Source organism: Talpa europaea, assembly GCF_964194135.1.
Source record: "Talpa europaea genome assembly, chromosome: 15".
In the NCBI taxonomy this organism is placed as follows: domain Eukaryota; kingdom Metazoa; phylum Chordata; class Mammalia; order Eulipotyphla; family Talpidae; genus Talpa; species Talpa europaea.
Window position 1 is genome coordinate 67,294,162 of NC_140083.1, and position 19,625 is coordinate 67,313,786.

At 39.1% G+C, this 19,625-nt stretch overlaps 1 protein-coding gene across 1 annotated transcript; it reads left to right on the forward strand.

The window, feature by feature from the left end:
• Positions 1-588: 588 nt before the first annotated feature.
• Positions 589-18,066, forward strand: CLEC1A (C-type lectin domain family 1 member A; the record flags this gene model as incomplete). The annotated part of the gene is made up of 6 exons (XM_084256281.1): positions 589-876; positions 9,216-9,314; positions 11,858-12,034; positions 13,953-14,104; positions 16,786-16,904; positions 17,916-18,066. Exons 1-6 carry the CDS (start codon positions 762-764, stop codon positions 18,064-18,066), a joined length of 813 nt encoding a protein of 270 aa, XP_084112407.1. The 5' UTR covers positions 589-761.
• Positions 18,067-19,625: the final 1,559 nt, after the last annotated feature.

Here is a 19,625-nt window from a genome sequence, read left to right on the forward strand (position 1 = left end):
AACTCACTGCAGTGGCTGCAGAGAGCTTCATAGGTTGCGTCTTAAACCCTTACGCCAACAGGGAGGCCCCAGGTGAGCATTTTTGAGGCTGATCTGTCACCCAAGACCAAGTGCCTTTGGTCCAGTCACTTCATCTGGCTGGACTTCCACCTGTTTCTCAACAAAATGAGAGTAGAATCAGTTGGATATCCACCAAAGGACGCTTCAGCTGTCATTCCAAGAATACAAAGCCTTGTACTGTGCCCTGGAGAGAGGAAGGGGCTCATCTAGCAGTGTCTTCTCTTTTCAAAAAGCAGCAGAGACTTGCACACAAGCTGAGTGACTCAGCCAGTGCTGAATGGGTAAGGGCCTGCCACATTCCTCCTGCCGACCAGGTTCTACGCTTCACAGTCTGAAAGAACCACTGAGCAATTGTTCAGTCTTGCCTTCTTGGCACTGTAGTTACTACACAGGAAGTATAAACAGATGAACAAAAAAGATTCCAGGACCACTCTGATAATTGTTCAGGCAGAAACAACCCAAACAGAAAACACATGTGATTTCCCCTCCGCTTGACCAGTTGGCATTCAGAGAACAGGCTCCCAGAGGAGGGCCGGGCCTCTCCAGTCAGGAACTGGAGTCAGAGGCTTCCCCTGCTGCTTGCTGAGAGAGAAGGGCACTAGGAATGCCTGTCAGTGGCTCCGTACTGGATTGGTGTCACGGTAGCCAGACGGCTCCGGGCGATCCCACCACCTCTCAGCCTCGCCCCTGCAGGAGTCGGGATGCAGGCCAAGTACAGCAGCACACGGGACATGCTGGATGCCGATGGGGACACCACGATGAGCCTGTACTCTCAAGCCTCTACTACGAGCCAGCGGCCAGAGCATGGGCACACAGGTACTCGTCTCCCGGGGTGCAAATTGAGCCCTTGAGAAATGCTTGAATGACCTTTGTCTCCTGGGAATATGCAAAATGCAGGAACTAGAGAAAGAAGAGAAAGGGCTTACGATTTACAATAACGTGCAACTGTACTTTTTACAGCAGGTGCGTTGCATACAGGAACATTTATCTATATGATACTAAAATATAAACTCAGTATAGACGGCAATGTTTGCTTTTCTGAAATCCATCTGTAGTTGGCATAATGGTTTGCAGTTGAAAGTGTGTTGTTTTTACCAAGTAGGGTTAGCACAGAGGTGAGATTGCATGTACGAATTCAGATTTCTGGAAACTGTCTTTTTGCTAGTATTGAACTCAGGGCTTTTAAGGAAGTCTTCCAAGGAGCTACATCAGCCCTGTATTTTTGCATCTTGAAGTTGTGAGGCCTTGCAGAGTCCTGTCAACATCAGGGATTTGGTTTTATCAACTGTGAACTGAAAGGGATAAAAGCAAATGTTTTCTAAGTTCCCTTCAGCTCTGAAATCCTGATTTGATGACCTAAGTAGTGGCCTCAGTCGCAGTTAGATACCATTCCTAGTCCTTGTGCTACTGTTGATTCCAAGAATTTCATTGAGATGACAATAAAAACTTAAAAATATTAATTTTAGTTCCAGTTAGCTTCCATCTTACAATTTTATTTCCAATTATTCACCTGATGGCATAGTAATAATTTTTTTTTTTTTCAGTCATAGAAGAGAGAACTCACACACTCAGAGAAGGAACTTGTTTCCTGGGTGATTCAATCAATATAAGCCAGAAATATGACTTGAGTTGTAGTGAAAAGAAATCCCATTGTGATAGAAGTAAGACCAGGTTCTAATACCAAACATATCTTTACTAACTGTGTGATATTTGGCATGTTAGTTAAGTATTGTGGGGCCTCCAGCTTTGATAAAATATGAAGAGTAATCAGTATATTGAGCTTTTTATATGTTTTAAACACTTCATGCATATTAATTCATATCAACTTGAAGAAATGTTAAACAAAAGTAACAAACCTCGTTTTTTGTAGTCAGAACATTATACATTTTAATTTTATTTTTATTGATTAATTTTATTGCATATATGTAATGAAAAATAACAATAATAAATATTTAACAGGTAAGTTGACATATCTATAAACATGACTTATCTATTAATTCTGATGTCTGAAATCTCTCTCTATATATATTATATATTTTATTCTATATATTTATTTTTTAGTAAAGTACCATTATTTTATATCCTTGTTAACTTTTTTGACAGTATAGGATGTCTCCCCTCAGGTGTGGTCCAGGTTGCTCTCCCATTACCAAAGCACCCACAGTCCTCTTCCAGAGTCCACTGTGCTCTCCCTGCCCCCTCACCCCTCTCTCCCCCACTTCTCATACCTCTCCTTTTCCCTCCCCACCCCTCTTTGGATGCCTTAGATCTAAGGTCAGCTTTCAACTTTCAAGGGAATAAAACCTCTCCTATATGATGGTTATGAGCACTAAAGTTGATATACTATGTAAAGAACTTGCATATCATATCAAAAAATGTACTATTTTGTAAGCTATTAGGGAATAGGATTTCCAGCCTCCTTGATTCCAGGCAAAGTGATAAAGTGTCAGTTTCAGTAGCTACCTGACTTTTATAAAGGGAGATGATGCTTTTTCTTCCAAAATATCTTGGGAAGAGTCAGCTAGTAGGGCTGTGGTCTTATATGGCTTGTGTATAAACTTCATTTTTCACCTTTGACTAGAGCCAGGAATTCTCACCAGGATTGGAGACTAGTATCATCAGGAACAGACTGTACAAGCACATTCTGCTGAGATTGAAGGGTGGGGAGGAAGTGGAACAGGATAAAATACTAACTGAAACATCTGGCAACCTTTCTGAAAGAGAAGGAATTTGAACAAGTAGGAGTGGAGGTTACAAAGAAGTGTCATAGAGGCAAACATCTGAAAATAGTTATCTTCCCCTCTATGTAAGACCTCTTGCTTTCATCTTTTGATAATGCAAATATTTAGAGGAATTTTTCTACAGAAGTCTACTTATTTCTTAGGAAAATAGATCTGGTATAATTTTACTGTTAAAAACAATAGAACAATAATCATGCTGGTTTTGGGCCATATAGACCATTAAGATTCAACCTAATATAGCACGATTGTGGGAGGAAATTATTATTTTTTTATTTTAGAAACAACAAAAATAAATGATATGCATTCTTTTTTATGACTTTATATTCAGTATAAAAGCTTTGTCTATGTTAAAAAAATGCCAAACAATTTAGAATAAAAAGTGAAAATGAAAGGCAATACCCTGACATCTTCTTTTCACAACCTTGTGCTCAGAGCCACACTACATCAAGTATTGTTACAAAGTGTGAGGACACAGTGCCAACTATAATATGACCCTTGTTTATCAGGATACTTTAATTCTAGTAGAATTGTTAACAAGCAATACTTGTGGTAAGGTTTCATGGTGGAAACATGTGTGTGGCACCATGGAGAGCTTGGGCACTTCTACTGGTTAGGGGCAGAGGAGTTCGGGAAAGTTTGGAGAAACAGAATGACTATTGAATTGAGTTGACTTGAATATGCTCCACGTGATATGGAATCAGGATTGGGGTGTGTTTAAGGGGCACCACATGCAGATGGATCTGTGAGAGGATAGTCCTGATGGCTTTAAATAAAGTTGTCTGACAACACAAAGTTAAGTCATGTTATGATGGAGGGACAGAGCTTGACAAGAGTAAGTCTGGTCGTTGAGGATCTACTTGTTATATTGGGCTGTTTTGATTCTATTCTATCTTGGTTCTATTCAGTAGGTAAAATAAGGTCAATGAAGGATTTGAACAGTAACATGATCGAGCTTGTATTAAGGGAAGATAATTTAGACTACAGTGAGGAGGCTGGATTGAAAGAGTGCAATTGAAAGAGTAAAAGAGTGTTATAGGTGAACACTATACCCAGATTTGGCTCTAGTCTAAGCATGAGATTAGGAGAACTGAACCAAAGTAGTATGGGGATGAGGAGGAGGCATCAGATATGAAGGGTGTCATAGGACAGAATTTAAAGATTTGGTGACTAGTGACATGTCGAGGACAAGGAAAAGGAGAGCACTAGTGGACGAGGTTCCCTCTGAAGTTATGTGGAGGGTGCTGCCGTGTACCGAGATAGAAAGGACAGGAGGAATGGGAAAGATGATAAAGTGCATTTGAGTTTAAGATGCTTGTAAGAGAAGGAACAGGCAGTTGGAGTTGCCCAAAGACATCTGTTATATCCAGACTGTGGGTTGGGGTAAGGATTCTGAGCTGCACAGATATAGGGGAATTATCAGCATTCAGGTAGGAATTAAACTTTTTGAGAATGAGTGAATTCTCTGAAGAGAAGATAAAATGAAATAACGAAAGAACAGAAAAGGGCCTCCCTGGTGGTACAAAGGGTTAAGATGCAACCTATGAAGCTATGGGTCGCCACTGCAGCACAAGTTAGATCCCCAGCCAGGGAGCTACCCACATGGCACAGCAGACCTCTCCTGTCTCACCCGCTGCTTCTGTCAGCAGTGTATTTCAGTCAGTCTGCTGGTTCTACTCCCCAGTCTCTCTCTGGTGAATCCTTTCACCACCACCACCCAACTCCTCTGGCCAGTACCCCAGTTCTTGTATGCATAAATAAATAAATCTTAAAAAAAAAAAAAACAAAAACAGAGAAGTGTGCCAAGGATCAAATCTTAGGAGTAAGAGATTCCAGAAAGAGCTACCAAGATTGAAAAGTTGAGAGTGGCCGAAGTAGGACCAGGAGGAAAAGGCATCTAGAATACCAAGACATAACAGCTTCAAGAGAAATTCAAATGCTAATAAACAGTGAATTTCTAAAATAAAAAGCAATACATGTTTCAGAGAGCTCAAGTTAGAAGCTGGATAAAAATTTACATTTTTAGCAGTAAGGAGGAAAACAGATTACTGGTAATTTTTGAAAGGAACTAATAGTTAAGCACGAAAATAAACAATTTAAATCATTTTATTTTCTTCCTCTCTTCTTTTGAGGAGACTAGCTGTAAAAGGAAAAGATAAAAAGCATGACTTACTATGGGGTTGAGTGCTTTTTAATTATTTTTAAGGTGTAGGAGATTGAAACTCAATTATAGTTTGAAAAGAAGTACCTGGAGAGCACTTTACAATAATAATGCACCTGGAGAGCAAGAATGGATTGACTGATAGGTCAAAATTCCTGCTGGAGACTAAGTGCAATCCTAACAACACAATACAGAAAATTGCTTGCTTAAAAAAAAACCCGTTGAATGATAAATTCAAATTCCACTTTCTCCCTACTCACATCCATTATAATGTTCTTGAATTTTCCCTAAATTTTTAGCTTCATTTTCTCAACTGTAGCTAAACCTTTATTGCAGAGTCATGGCATAAATCACTTATAGTGGATTCCACGTGTTAAATGCACACTCAGAGACATCAGCATTATGAGGCAGACACTGAGGAGACTGGTTTTAGGCAAGCAGAGAAGTAGAAGGAATAGTTTGAACAGACACAAGAAAATGTTATGTGGGGCTTCCCCGGTGATGCAGCGGTTGAGCGCAGGGTTGCAAAGCTGCCCGCAGCCTCTGCAGCGCCGGTTCGATCCCCGGCTGCTCCCCGGCCACCAGAGGAGGGTCCCACATGGCGCACAGACCTCTCCTGCCGCCCGCTGCTCCCCTCAGCAGTGTACTTTGGTCCTTCTGCCTGCTCTGCTCCCCGCTCTGGCTCTGATGAATTCTCTCACCCTCCCGCGCTTCTGACTGTACCAAGTGCATGTATAAATAAATAAAAATAAATCTTTAAAAAAAAAGAAGAAAATGTTATGTGGTAATATTGACTATATGTCAGAAATCACAGATGGAAGTAGGATTAAAAATGTTACTGTGTTTATTCACCTGCATAGTTTTGAACAAAGTGACATTGTCTCTGATTCTGTAAGGCAGGGTGGAAGTTTTCCAGGCAGATGATGGGGATTCTGGGGGGAATTTCCCATGGTGAGGACCATGTGTGGAAAGATAAGATCAGAGCAGTAAGAGCTAGCCTGGTGCACGCGTAAGAGATGCAGCCTGTGTAGCCTTTTATCATATGGTTTTAGGAAGAGGATACAGGAAAGTGGTGTTTTTTTCTATGTATATCTCATTATTCCTGGGGATGTTTAGCTCATTCCTTGGCCTGTGCACACCTTTTTCTAAGCATGCCTCAGGAGACAGGAGTTCTCCAAAAAGTAAACCATAAGAAAGCTGAGCCAAGCTGAAGACCCTCCCAGGCAGCTTATTTTTCTTATTTTAGGTCAGGGGCAGTCCCTAGAGAGAGACCTCATTATGATCAGGGGCACTTGGAATAAAATTCAGGAACATTAAACCCACAGTTAGAAAGAAAAATAACTAGAGGGGAAAATAGCATCAAAAAGAAAGAAACTGTGAAATGTTTAATTCTGTAGTCTTTGTATCCTGGAAGCCTGGTGTCCTAGGGATTGGCTATGCCCTGGGGTTCTGGTTCCCTGGATCTTAAATAAAACAGGTGAGACTGTGAATATTGAGGAATGAGGGATGGAGGAGGAAAGAAAGGGTTGGGGAAAGGAGAGAGGCAGGAGGAAGAGGAGTTGTGTTAAGCTAAGCCTGCCCTCTGCTGACAGAAATATTGCAGGAAAGTCCATAGATTTTTAAAAACTGACCTATAAAGTTTAGTTTTAGATAACCTTCTGTGCCTCTAAATATCACATTGTTTTAGGTAATATTAATTTGTCATAATTTCATTCTTCATTCGTTCAAATATGTATTCAGCACTTACATGCCAGGCACTATTTTCAGTATTAAAAATGTAAGAGTGAACAAAATAGACAAGATCGCTGTTCTAGTGCAATGGATACTCAAGGGAAAGGAGATAGACAAAAAGAAACAAAAATCTGTGAAAATGTTACTCAATAATCTTATTTTTAAAAAACTTCTTAATGGAAGGACCTGCTGAAGATGACCCATGGACACCCCCAAGGACGTGGGTTGTAGCTTAAAGCTGTGGGGGGGAGGACACCCATACACTACCTGCACTGACCTCACCTGACACACCAGCACAGGCAGAGCTGACACTACAGGGTCACTCCTGATCAAAGACAAACAGAAACCACTGTGAGGAGGGGTCTCCCTAGTGGTGCAAGGGGTTAAGCACAGCATTGTGAAGCTATCCACAGCCACTGCAGCACGAGAGAGCTCCATCCCCATTCAGGGAGGAGACCCTCATGGTGCAACAGACCTTTCCTGTTGGCCCGCTGCTCCCCTCACCAGTATATTTCATTACATCTGCTGTTCTGCTCCCCATTCTGTCTTTGGTGAATCCTCTCACCCCCGCATCTCTGGCCTGTACCCCAGCTCTTGTATGCATAAAGAAATAAATCTTAAAAAAAAAAAAAAAAAGAAAGAAAGAAACCACTGTGAGGAGATCATCTGAGTGAGGGGAGAGTAAATTCTGGGTTCTTCACCTGCCACACACCAGGAAGCTGAAAAAGGTAGAGGACAAGAATTGTTATTTTAAAATGCACTTTTATTAGATCAGCCAGCTAATCTGAGAAAGACGAGCATCATGCCAGAAAGAAAAGGTTCTAACTGGCTATTTTATAGCGAGTTAAACAAAGACAGTTCATTATCAGTGATGGGAGTTTCACTCCAACTGGTTAACTTCGGGGAGTTTTATGGAGTTCTGTCTCCTTGGTAGCTCCCCCTCCTCAGTTTGGAACCACTCAATCTCTGACAGAAACGGTGTCCATCACTCTTCCTGGCACCTCATGTTCTGGGAAGTTAACTCAGAGCAAACAGGTCACAGGTCAAACAGTGTGTGTGGGCATGATGCACAGTGCCCTTTCACCCTCCCCACCCCTTCTCAGGTCATCAAGGGATGCGTCGACTAGGTTGGGTCAAGATGAAAACTATGTGTAGAATTTTAGTCTAAGTGCAATAAAGTTAATGGGGGTTTTCAAGGTGGGAAGAAGCAACATCAAATATACAATTTTTTAAAAAGTGATTTTTTGGTGAAAATCTTGAATTTTATTCTTCATGCAAGGCAGCCCATTGGCAATTTTGTGTAGGAAAGATTAAGCCAAAAAAAATTGACTTCTGAAAAGGGATCAATGTCAGTGTCATGATTTTAACTTGCTTTCCATATTGTATTGTTTCAGAGGATAATCATCCTATTTCTATACCTTTTTTGTGACTTCCCATCCCCCATTTGGAAGGAATGTCGAGCACAAACCTCTGTGCCTAGAATATATCATGCAGAGGACTTTGCAAGAAAGGAAATGAATTTATGTGTTTTCAACCTTTTTGTTTTAGAACTTCCTTGGGTTCCCAGTAAAATGGAAATCACAGGTCACAAAGGGATCAAAACTTGTTTGAGCATTTTGCGCTGTTTCTAGATGCTTCCTGTGCCTGGCAAGGAAGGAGGGTCCGCCTTGGCACATAAAACAGGTCATCTAGATCGATAGATGCACTCTCTCTAGGTGATGGGTTTGCTCATGACTCAGCAGAATCTCTGCAATTACACAAGGCAGACCTGAGGGCGTGGGCAAGAGGAGAATGCTGGCTACAGCTTTACAGTTTTATTTTAAATTACTGAACTGGTGCAGAAGTGAGATAGCATAGATCCATCCTTGAGAAACTGATGATCATGTTTCTTTATCATCTGTTTTTGAAGAGATAGAAATCGAATGCTCTCACAAAATCCTTAGCAAAGAGTGACTTTCAACCAAGAAATTCCCAAAAAAGAAACAGCAAAATGATCATTTCTCATTATTGCTAACAGATTTTGTTAGGGGGAAATGGTGTCCTGAGTTAATCCCATTTAGAAAAAGTCTGTACATGGAAGTAGGCTGTGGTGGGGGAGGATTATGGGGGAATCCCTGTTTTCAAAAGTAACAAATTAATTACCTATCCTCTCTGATGAGGTGAAAGATAACTTCTTGTTAAGACATTTTCATGAGTCATTTATAATTTGGACTTCCACCAAAAAAGGAATACAAACAACCATATCAATATGTGGTGATATAGAATTTGATTCAGGGCAAAGGGAGGGTAGAGGGGGTGATAGAATGGGTGGGGCTTGAGAAAGAATCTAACTGAGCTCAGTGAGACTTGGCCTTGTGCCCTGTAGCGATGTTTCTGAGGAAGAGGGAGGTTATCTGTCCCCTGATTACCATTGTCCTGCATAATTTGTTCTTTCCCAGAACCAGGTCCTCTCACTGGCTGCTGACATAATTCCAAGAGGAAGAAGCAACCAAACCCTGCCTATTTTTTTGTTGTTGTTCCCTCAGAGCCCAGGCCTCCCTCTTCAGTGTGGCGTCCAGCGGCCCTGACCTTGCTGACCTTGTGCTTGGTGCTGCTGATTGGCCTGGCAGCCCTGGGGTTTGTGTGTAAGTCCGCGCTCTGACTTGGGGGAGGATCCTGGTTCCAAGGTTTGTCTAGGCTAAGAAATATTTGTTATGGATTCTTTTTCTAACTTTTTATTCTGGAGCCTTTAGATAATTCAGTGTGTTTAATTCTGATGCACCCATTTGAATGATGAGTCCTGGAAGGAGATTCAAAAATCAATCCCACTAGATTTTAACATTCTGTTTGAGATAAGAAGTTTTTGTCTTTTATGTCAATATTTAAAATCAGCACTTTTTAGTAAAAGTGCACTTCAGCCTGCTTCCATTCCACAAACGTGTTATAGCTGCAGTGGTTTTTGCTTAGTATGTCTGAGTCAGTGGGATAATATAGAGGGAAGAGATTTCATTTATATTCTACCCTTTCAGTAGAAAAGCAGGCCAGGTCCTCAATCACTACGATATGTTTAAAAAGCCCAGGAAATTACAGAATCATTTTGCAAAACTTGTGTAAATCACAAGAGGAAGAATGCATATGCAGAAGTCCCAACTTCACTTGGAAGTGGGCAAACTTACTTCTCTTAGGGTGCAAAAGAAGTCACCCCATAGTCCCCGGGATCTTCTCAGTGTCAATCAAAATAGTATCAGACAGGTTAGCAATGGGAAAACAGTCGATTTAATGACAAACATATGGAGGATTTATATGACTGTAAATTCTAAAGAATAAAGGAGAAGACTAGAAATATTTGTCCTGCCTTTGGGAACCTGGGGCTTCGAAGACAGACAGGGAGACACCTCACGGGACATGCAAGAAGGGGGTGACCTCATCCTTACCACGAGAGGAAAGATAAGATTCTTAGATAGAGAGAACATGTTTACTGATAAACCTGGATGAGACTCCCAAACAGCCTTCTTCAAGGTCCTAAAAGAGGAAGCGGTGGTTGCTTCTTCAATTAGGAAAAGGACAAGCACTTAAGACAAGATCATCTCTTTGATCAGAAGGTGGAAATGAAGGACTTAGGCAAGAACAGCAGCTTCTCCTGGGTTTAAGGAGCCTCACTGATCTTGTTATAGGACAGGGAGAGGGGCAGCCCAAGCCCCGCAAACCTGCCTATTCTAAATGGGTTCTGCCATCCGCCCCATCAACACAAAACATATGAGACTTTAATGGGAAGGAACTTTAATTAGGAAACAATACAGGAAAGGCAAAGAATCTAGTTTCTAAATGAAGCACCCAAAGTTACCCATCCCCTCGTGGGTAAAAGTCCATCCATATGGGATCGGCCCAGAACAAGGCCCCAAAGCCTGCTAAAAGTCTAAAGCATCTTCCAGTGGGGACCCACAGAAAAGGGTCACAAACAACCGGACAAGTCCGGAAGGAAAAGAGCAAAATCAACATCAAGATAAAAGCTGCCATTGTCACCTCCCCACGGGTCTCACCCACATCTGTGTCACCCAGTCCACGACCAAAAGACAAGCACAGTTTCTTCACGTGTCTCTAGGCTCCATGCGCCTCCTCCAGGTCTCCTTCTGGCTCCATCCTGCTTCCTTCCTCAGTCTCTTCTGCAGCTTCTCCTCTTCCTGCTCAGCTCCACCCTTCCTTGGGTGGGGCAGGGAACCTCCCCCTTTCCTGGGGACCACCCTGTTACAATCTCAACTTAAAACAATCTGTATTCTTAAATGATGATTAAAGTCCTCCTGAAACTCACAGAGTATGGACTGGCCCAAACTAATTTCCAAATTAAGGTGTAAGAGGGCCTATCTGACTCTTTTGGGGAGAGTGACCCCACTGTTGAACAGATGGAGCTCCTATTGTAATCTTTCCTGAATATTGAAGAAGGTGGATTAAGGTAAAAGGTCACATAGATGGGATTTTAAACTTTATAAATTGGATTTTTTTAGAAAATTTTAGAAATTTTGTGATCTTAAAATTAAAAAATATGTATATATTCCTTAGTGTTTTACCCTAACCCCAAAACTGTTACTTCATTTTGGTATAACTATTGTTTAGCAATGACAATTTTTTTGGCATATAAGGCAACTCTCATGATTCATGCAGGATTTCTCTTTTAGATTTAGAAACCTGTTGTTCAAACCCAAGTGTTGAAATTTTTTAGCCAACTGATACTAAGGAAGTTAATTTTCCTCACTGAGCACAATTGAAAATATGTACAAATACAAACATAAAAATGATAATACGATTATTTCAATGATAGAAGCAAACAAAATATGGTACACTTTTGATACTTAAAATGATCTATAGATAAATGGATTTATGGTTTTAGGTTGAATAATTGGAAGTAAATACAAAAACTTACATTGAGTAAATATGGTTAAGGAGTTTGCCTTTGCCAATAGAAAGTGCATGACTCCACATTTTCAGCTAAGGAAACAGATTTATAGAAATTAATTTGTTCAAAGCAATACAACTTATTATGTACTAGATTCTAAACCTAATATAAGCATTATGATATCTCAGAACTGCGATCTTAAACAATAGGCTGCTTTGTCTTCATTATATGCAAAAACACAAATAGAAATCGAAATTAAAAAAAATCTGTCCAGTCTGATTTGGTAACTTGGGTTAGTTTTTCAGTTCTACCAGCTCTCCAATACTCAGAAAGAAAGCATTTCTCAAAAGGAAGAAAGATTGGGGAATCTCTCCAGACAGCTGCAATCCCTCCAAATCCAGAACAGGAAGCTTGTAGAAACTCTGCAGCGTGTGGCTGAAAAACTGTGTCGTGAGCTCTATAACAAAACTGGAGGTAAGTGAGTCCTCTCTGCAGAGCTCTCCTTTGCCTCAGGACACTGCCAATATAGTGCTGACTCCCCATCAGTGTACCAGGGAACTCTACTATTTAACTAGATGTCTGGCAAATTTAGTGGTTTGTGTATCCAGGTTATCACCAATGATCAGGTCCAACATCAAGAATTTCTTGAGGACCTCCCTGATGGCCTAGGTGTTAAGTTTCAGCATTATTACTGCTGTGGCCTGAGTTTGATCCCTGACCAGGGGTTAACCCACATATGATGCAGCAGACCTCTCCTGTCTCACGTGCTACTCCCCCCAATAGTGTATTTCAATAAACCTGCTTGTTCTGCCCCTACTCTGTCTCCAGTGAATCCTCTCACCACCACCCCCTGCACCTCTGGCCTACACCCCAGTTCGTCTATGCAAAAAAAAAAAAAAAAGAATTTCTTGAGATTCATAGAGTTTATTTTTTTAAAGATTTATTTATTTATGTGCACAAGAACTGGGGTACAAGCCAGAGGTGTGGGGGCTGGTAAAAGGATTCACCAGAGACAGAGTGGGGAACAGAACAGGCAGATTGACTGAAATACACTGCTGAGGGGAGCAATGGGTGAGTCAGGAGAGGTCTGCTGTGCCATGTGGGTTGCTCCCTGGCTGGGGATCTAACTTGTGCTCCAGTGGCTGTGGATAGCATTATAGGTTGTATCTTAACCCCTTGCGCCACCAGGGAGGCCTGATTCAGATATTTTAAACTATAAAAACAATTAACTTTGAATAACCAAAACAATAGTACTGGTAAATAAAATGCAGGTTTATTGGCCAATTTACTTTGGCACACAAAGACCTAGGAGTAGCATACATTTCAAAATTTTTTTTACAAATCTTTCCCCATTAAGAGTGAATGAAAGCAGGGCCTCCCTGGTGGTGCAGGCAGTGTTGAGCGCTGCACTGTGAAGCTGCCCACAGCCCCTGCAGCGCAGGTTCCATCCTGGCTAGCCGGCGAGAATCCCACATTGTGAAGCAGACCTCTCCTGTCTCACCCACTGCTCCCCTCAGCAGAGTATTTCGTCAGTCTGCCTGTTCTGTTTCCTGCTCTGTCTCCGGTGAATCCGCTTACCCTTCCGCGCATCTGGCCTGTACCCCGGTTCTTTTATAAAAATAAATAAATAAATAAATCTTTAAAAAAAAAGGTGAATGAAAGCATAACTAAGTTTCTAAAATTTTAAGAATCGAACAGGTATCATGTTAAAATGTAGGTCAAATGAATTAAATTCCAGTTAATTTAGTGTCATATGACTCTTAGTTCCTATATTTATAACCATTACCTACGCAGTCAGTCTCATCCTTGTCTGTGCACTTCTCTTACTTTGACATCCATCATCATTTCTAATACATAGAGATTTACCATTCCAATCCATGCTTGATTTAGTAGTTATGTAATTTTTTTCTAAAATTTATCTACTTGCATTTAGAATGAGAACAGTTCATATACTGTTGGTATATATTACCTTTTAAAAATCTTTTCAGTGTTATGTAAGAGGCATTTGATAAAGAAAATTATTGTTTCTTAAATAAAATGCATATTGAGTTTCTGAACAAATGAAATTTCTTTATGAAACTGAATTTCTTTCTATATGCTGAATTATATAGGTGAGGAGCAGGGATGTTCTAATCATTCATTACTACATTCCAATGTCCATGAAAGGGGTAGTATCTGTTTTAATTTCCAATGTATATTCAGTACCAATTACAATTCCTGGCATATGGTAGTTATTCAGCAGACATTTGTAGCTATCATTGCTGAGACAATTAAATAGCTACAAGAAAAGGAATCAATTATTTATTGGATCATCAAATACTATATAAATTTTAAGAGAGGGGAAACAGTAGACTTTCATAGAAAATAACATTAAAATTGGTTTCTTTCCAAGAACACAAATGCAGCCCTTGCCCAGATTCATGGAAATGGCATGGGGACAAATGCTACCAATTCTCTAAAGAGAGCAAGAGTTGGCAAGGCTGTGAATACTTCTGTTTTGCTGCGAACTCGACCATGCTGAAGATAAATACACAAGAAGTGCTGGTAAGATTCTGAAGCTTGGTCAAAGTCCTCTCTCAAACAGGTATTTGAAAGAGTTATGCAAGAAGATTCTAAGCAGTCAAGCTCCAGTCTCCCACTTATTGCAATCAAGACTTAAGTGGTAGTCCTATTGTTTTGAAGGGGCCCCTGATTTATACAGAGTTCTGTTCTCCATAAATGCTAACCCCATAGAAACATGAGAAAAACTCTTCAAACACACCATCAATCAGGAATCAAATACAGAATATCTTCATTTCTTACCTCTTTTGGTTTAGGTAAGAAAGGAACAATATTGATACAATATCAGAAAGACGAAAATATCACTTCCTGCTATTTCATTGTGAAAGTGACAAAGATTAACATTTAATTAAATTGTTATATCAACAAATAAATAACTTACCTTCCAGAAATTTACAACCTAGAATAGATTGGTCAAGGCAAATATGAGACTAAAACTATAAATCGACATGAATTGCGTAAGTACATACAATTAAAATACACTGTGAAAGTGTTCCCCTTTCTCTTGCATCTATTGTTTCTCAAGCAATATGACCATTATTTCTTTATTATTGTTTTAGTAGAGGTCTTGGCACAGAGTATGTTATCAGCAGAAGATTATTTAATTGAAATATATGTCCAGTTAACTATGAAAATGCTTAACATTCTTCTAGTTACATCTTAATTCCTATCCACTTTCTGAAATCTGTGATGAATAGCCTTTGCAATCTCTCTCATCTATTAAAATAATATTTTTTCATCCTTTCCTAAAGAATCAATTTAGACAGAAAGGGAGGTATTTTTTTAACTATAAAAATGTATTCTAGCATAAGTCCTTCTTGATGTTTTTGTGTTTCCTCTAATTCTTGACGGCTCAGATTTATAATTCAACTATACTACATTAAATTGCAAGAAATATTATTATAAAAGTTACATAACAAGGTGGCACAGGTGGTTGAGCACAGCGCTGTGAAGCTCTCCACAGCCTCTGCAGTGCTGGTTCCATCCCCACCAGCCATGGAGCAACCTACATGGCTTGGCAGACCTCTCCTGTCTCGCCCGCTGCTCCCCTCAGCAGTGTATTTTGTCAGTTCTGTTCCCCACTCTGTCTCTGGTGAATCCTCTTACCCTCCCACACATCTGGCCTGTATAAATAAATAAATAAATAAACAAATAAATAAATATTTGCATAAATAAATAAATCTTGTATAAATAAATAAATCTTTAAAAGATAAGCTACATAACTATACTCATGCACTTCATATGGTTGTATTTATTTAAAACATCTTCATATGATTCATTTTCATCTGAATTTTTCATTTGAAAGTCCACTATTCAATCGGAAACAATATTTTCAACTATTTCTTTTGACCTGTCTACTGCATGACTGCAGCGATCATTTCATTTATATTTCCAGTAATCTGTTATTAAACCAATATATACCAATAATTACAGAGTTGAAAATATAAAAATGAGTGAAAGAATGTGTATGTTCTTTAGGAACTCAGTACAGTGGAAAGACATAAAAATCGATTATTACAATAAATTTAATTTCTCTGTTAATGAGGATGAAATTAAATATAAGGAAATAGCTTTTAAATTTTCAATACCATTTTTGACCTTAAATAGGCAGCCAGTTTTTACACTAGCAAAATGGATTCATTCAGAAACAACAACAACTAAAAGCACTTATGAATTGCAGTCTCACGGTGAAAGCACACACACTTAACCCAGAACAAAAGAGGAAACTCTAATGTAGGTTTTAGACGGGCTGTCCTCAAAAAAGAGTCCATTGGAGGAAACTGGAAGTTTGAAGTATGGTGGTTTCTCATTGGCTGAGCTGTTGCTAGACAAGAAGGAGTTGCCTCCTCCCTCCAGTTTGAGATGGGGCATTGCTCTTCTGGGTGGGTTCCCTGTGTACACTGATTGCATATATATGAGATCACTTTTCTAGTCTCCTGACCTCATTTAAGTCAGGTTTCTGTACATTCATTTTCACAGATTATTATAAAAAGTTATGTCACATATATAACAATATATATATACAAAATAAATATGAAAAATGTCTCTCATCTTCCTAGTCTGGGACAAAAATCATTCTTGCACATTTTCCTTTTGCCTCTTTGTTGCATTATTAAAGTACACTCTTATTATCTTCTCCTTTCTTGTCTGTCATTTCACATATACTTATAAAGGTTATATCCCCATTTCTTCACTTTTCTATGCTTTCATTTTCCAGCATCACTTCATATCTCTTTGTAAATCTGTCTCCCAAACTTTTTATATCAATCTTTGTGTTTAAATTGTGACTTTAAAATAATGGGCTATATATAAATCTTGGTTGATGTGGTCTTTTTTTTAAAGTAAATGCAATTTTTTAAAGTTGAAGTAACATTGCATTATAAAATAAGTTTCAAGTATGTGTAATGTGGCACTTGGTTTCAGAATATCAATATCTAGTCCCTACTTACTAAAATAATATAGATTCTTTAACTGGGACAAATTAGCTGAGCTCAGTGTTAGTGCCTTTTCTCTTAACTACAGTCATGGATGGAAGCAGAACTCATGTAGTTGCTCTCATGTTATAAGCACTAGTCCGCCTCATTCCTCTTTGTGTGTGTGTGTGTGTGTGATTAGGTTGTTATAACAGCTCTAAAGCTAAAGGTTTTCTTATGTGCCTTTCACAGGACCTTGCCCTACCTCAGAGCTACTCTGAGTTTTTCTACTCTTACTGGACGGGGCTATCCCGCAATGGCAGTGGCAAGGACTGGCTATGGATGGATGGAGCCCCATACTCCCCTGAACTGTAAGCCTTCAGAACATTTTATGGGAAGGACATTTAACAGAGAGGTTTTGCTTGATTGACAGACTTCAACAATTTGGTTCCACAAAGCATTGATCAAATAACTACTTTGTATTGGATACTCTGTAGAAGGAGATCCATCTAAGATGGGTAAAATATGGAGCGACTTATGAACCAATGAGAAGAACAGATACAGAAAGTTAGCTTGATATGCAGGAATAGTTCTCTGTTTTGGGTTGCTTTCTGAAATTTTGATTTATTGAAGGGCCTGACGTCTCTCAGAGCATAATTGTCAGAAAGGGCAGGGGGAGAGAAACTGACTGAGATGGAGGGCCAGGTTGTTATTGACTTGTGTTGTTGACTTGTTTAATGTCCCACCACAATCTGTCAATACCCTGAGATAGTATATAGTGTTTCATATTTCTTGGCTTTCTCTGCAGTGAAATGGGGAACACATCTTTAAAAATACAGCCTCTGAGAATACATTTATTGATGATATAAACAGTAATATTACCACAATTTAGTATCATGTGAGCATTTATATAGGAGTATGCATGGTCATACTCCTTTGAAAAAGGTCATGTGAATTCTATACAAAAATAGATTATAACTTAATTTGCCAAGACCATTCTCTATATGCCATGTAGGATTTATTCCCATGTTCAGTGTAATAATGTTAAATTTTATACTTAAATAATCTGAGTCATAAGGAAGGTACGTAAGTTTTCAGTGAAATCATGATAAAATTGGATTATAATTAGTGTTTTAGTTTGTATTAAGAATAGTTTGTGTTATTTTGGTTGACCTGCTACTTCGTCTAAGAATGAGTATGGAATTTGAGTGATTGAATGAACTTGGTGGCTTCATCTTTCTAGAAAACTCATTTTGGGTGTCTAGTCTATAATTTTACCAAGTTAGGTATCCCCTCTCACCCTTGCCCCCATACTTTTTGTGTACTTAAATTTTCATTTTAAAAATAATCAGTGACTAAATTAACTTTTCTCCTTTTTTAAGGTTTGAAATTATAATAGATTTCACCAGCCTGAGAAACAGAGACTGTGTGACCATCCTCAATGGAAAGGCTTTCTCAAAAGACTGCAAAGAGTTGAGGCGATGTGCGTGTGAGAGGACAGCAGCCATGGTGAAGCTTGAAATGCTCCATTAGTCCATCTGAGCCATCCCATGAAGTGACCCACTCTGCAGCTGCAACAACTTCAAGCTCCCTTCAGAGGAAACTGAAGACTGAAACTAGTCAGTCTCTTATTTGCACCTGCAATGGTTTGGTTTCAGTTCCATTGTCTTCCATTTGAGCTATGCTTATACAGCAACTCAGAGGTCAATGCAAAGGACATTTGAGACAGTGGGAAATGGAAAAATAATCCAGAAAGGCAAAGTCTCTGACTGCTACAAGAAGACTTTCCATGTTTCGTGTACAGGATCAAAACTCCTTCTGAGCTTGAATGCCTGCATATATTTACCAGTCATAAGGAAGTCTTATTTATGTACCCCTAACCAACCTCAGAAACCTGTAAATTTATAATCCACCTTCTTGACTTAGAGAAAACTTTCTAGTGTCTTCCTCAGCATATATTATGACCTCCCTGTTTCCATGTCTCCTTTAACATTTAGAGATGTGAGAAACTTACTAAAATAGAGGCAATAAAAGTAAGTAACAACTTTTGTGTCAATACCCAAATAGTTCATGAGAATTGAGCAATCATTCCCCACACTGTGCTGTGAAATACACAACTATTTCTTTTTGCCTGCTTCAGTGCATACTTTTTCCTTCCCAGACTCTCAAGATAGCTCCTGTCTGCTATGTTCATGGCCTACTTCCCACTGAAATAGTCCCCTTTATTACATTCTGAACTTCTTACAGTATACTTCTTCACTGTCAATTTAAGACTGCAATAGTTTCTCCATTGCCTAGGAATTTCTCCCAGAAAAGAAATTTTCTCAACTCAGTTCCGTATCAGAATTAATGTCCCTCAGGTTTCTCTCAGAATAAGAAGAACAAAGTCAATCTCTTTATGCACACGTATATGGTTTCAGTTCCTATTTTTTTCCATCTGATCAATTTTATATTTTTCAGGTACTAAAGATTTAATAATAATAAATATGAATAAATAATATAAATTATGTGATTTTAGAATGGATTTTTGGTTTTGGGAAAAATTTAGCATGATGTGCTTCAAAATATAACAATAAGAGTTTTAATTATTTGAGCCCTACGAGTTTTGATGGCTCTACGAGTTTTGATGGCAGTACGAGAGTACTGATTGTTTATAAAATAAGAAGTCTTTGAGAGGTATACTCAAAGCTGGGTTTGTAATAATTTCCTAAAATAAAATCCTTTGAGACAAGTTTGTCATCAACACATGGCTAAGGATGAGTAAACCAATTTGCAATTGGGCAAGTTATCCAATCGGCCTGTGGAGAAGAGAAAGACTATGACATCCAAGTATAAAGCTGGTGTCTAGACACGCCTTTCTCAGGATGACAATATGCACAAACACAACAGAGGTCATTGCAAACAACACCGTAACAGCACCTGACTTCATTGGCTTATAGATAAATCAATAAGTAATACTCTAGAATGGACAGTGTATTATAAATCTTTGTATTTCAACAGTGGAAACTCAGGTGGTTCAGTTTCATTTCCAGTAAACATCTATCTATCTCATTAAGTTAGTCAAAATGATAAATAGAACGTAATCATTTTCT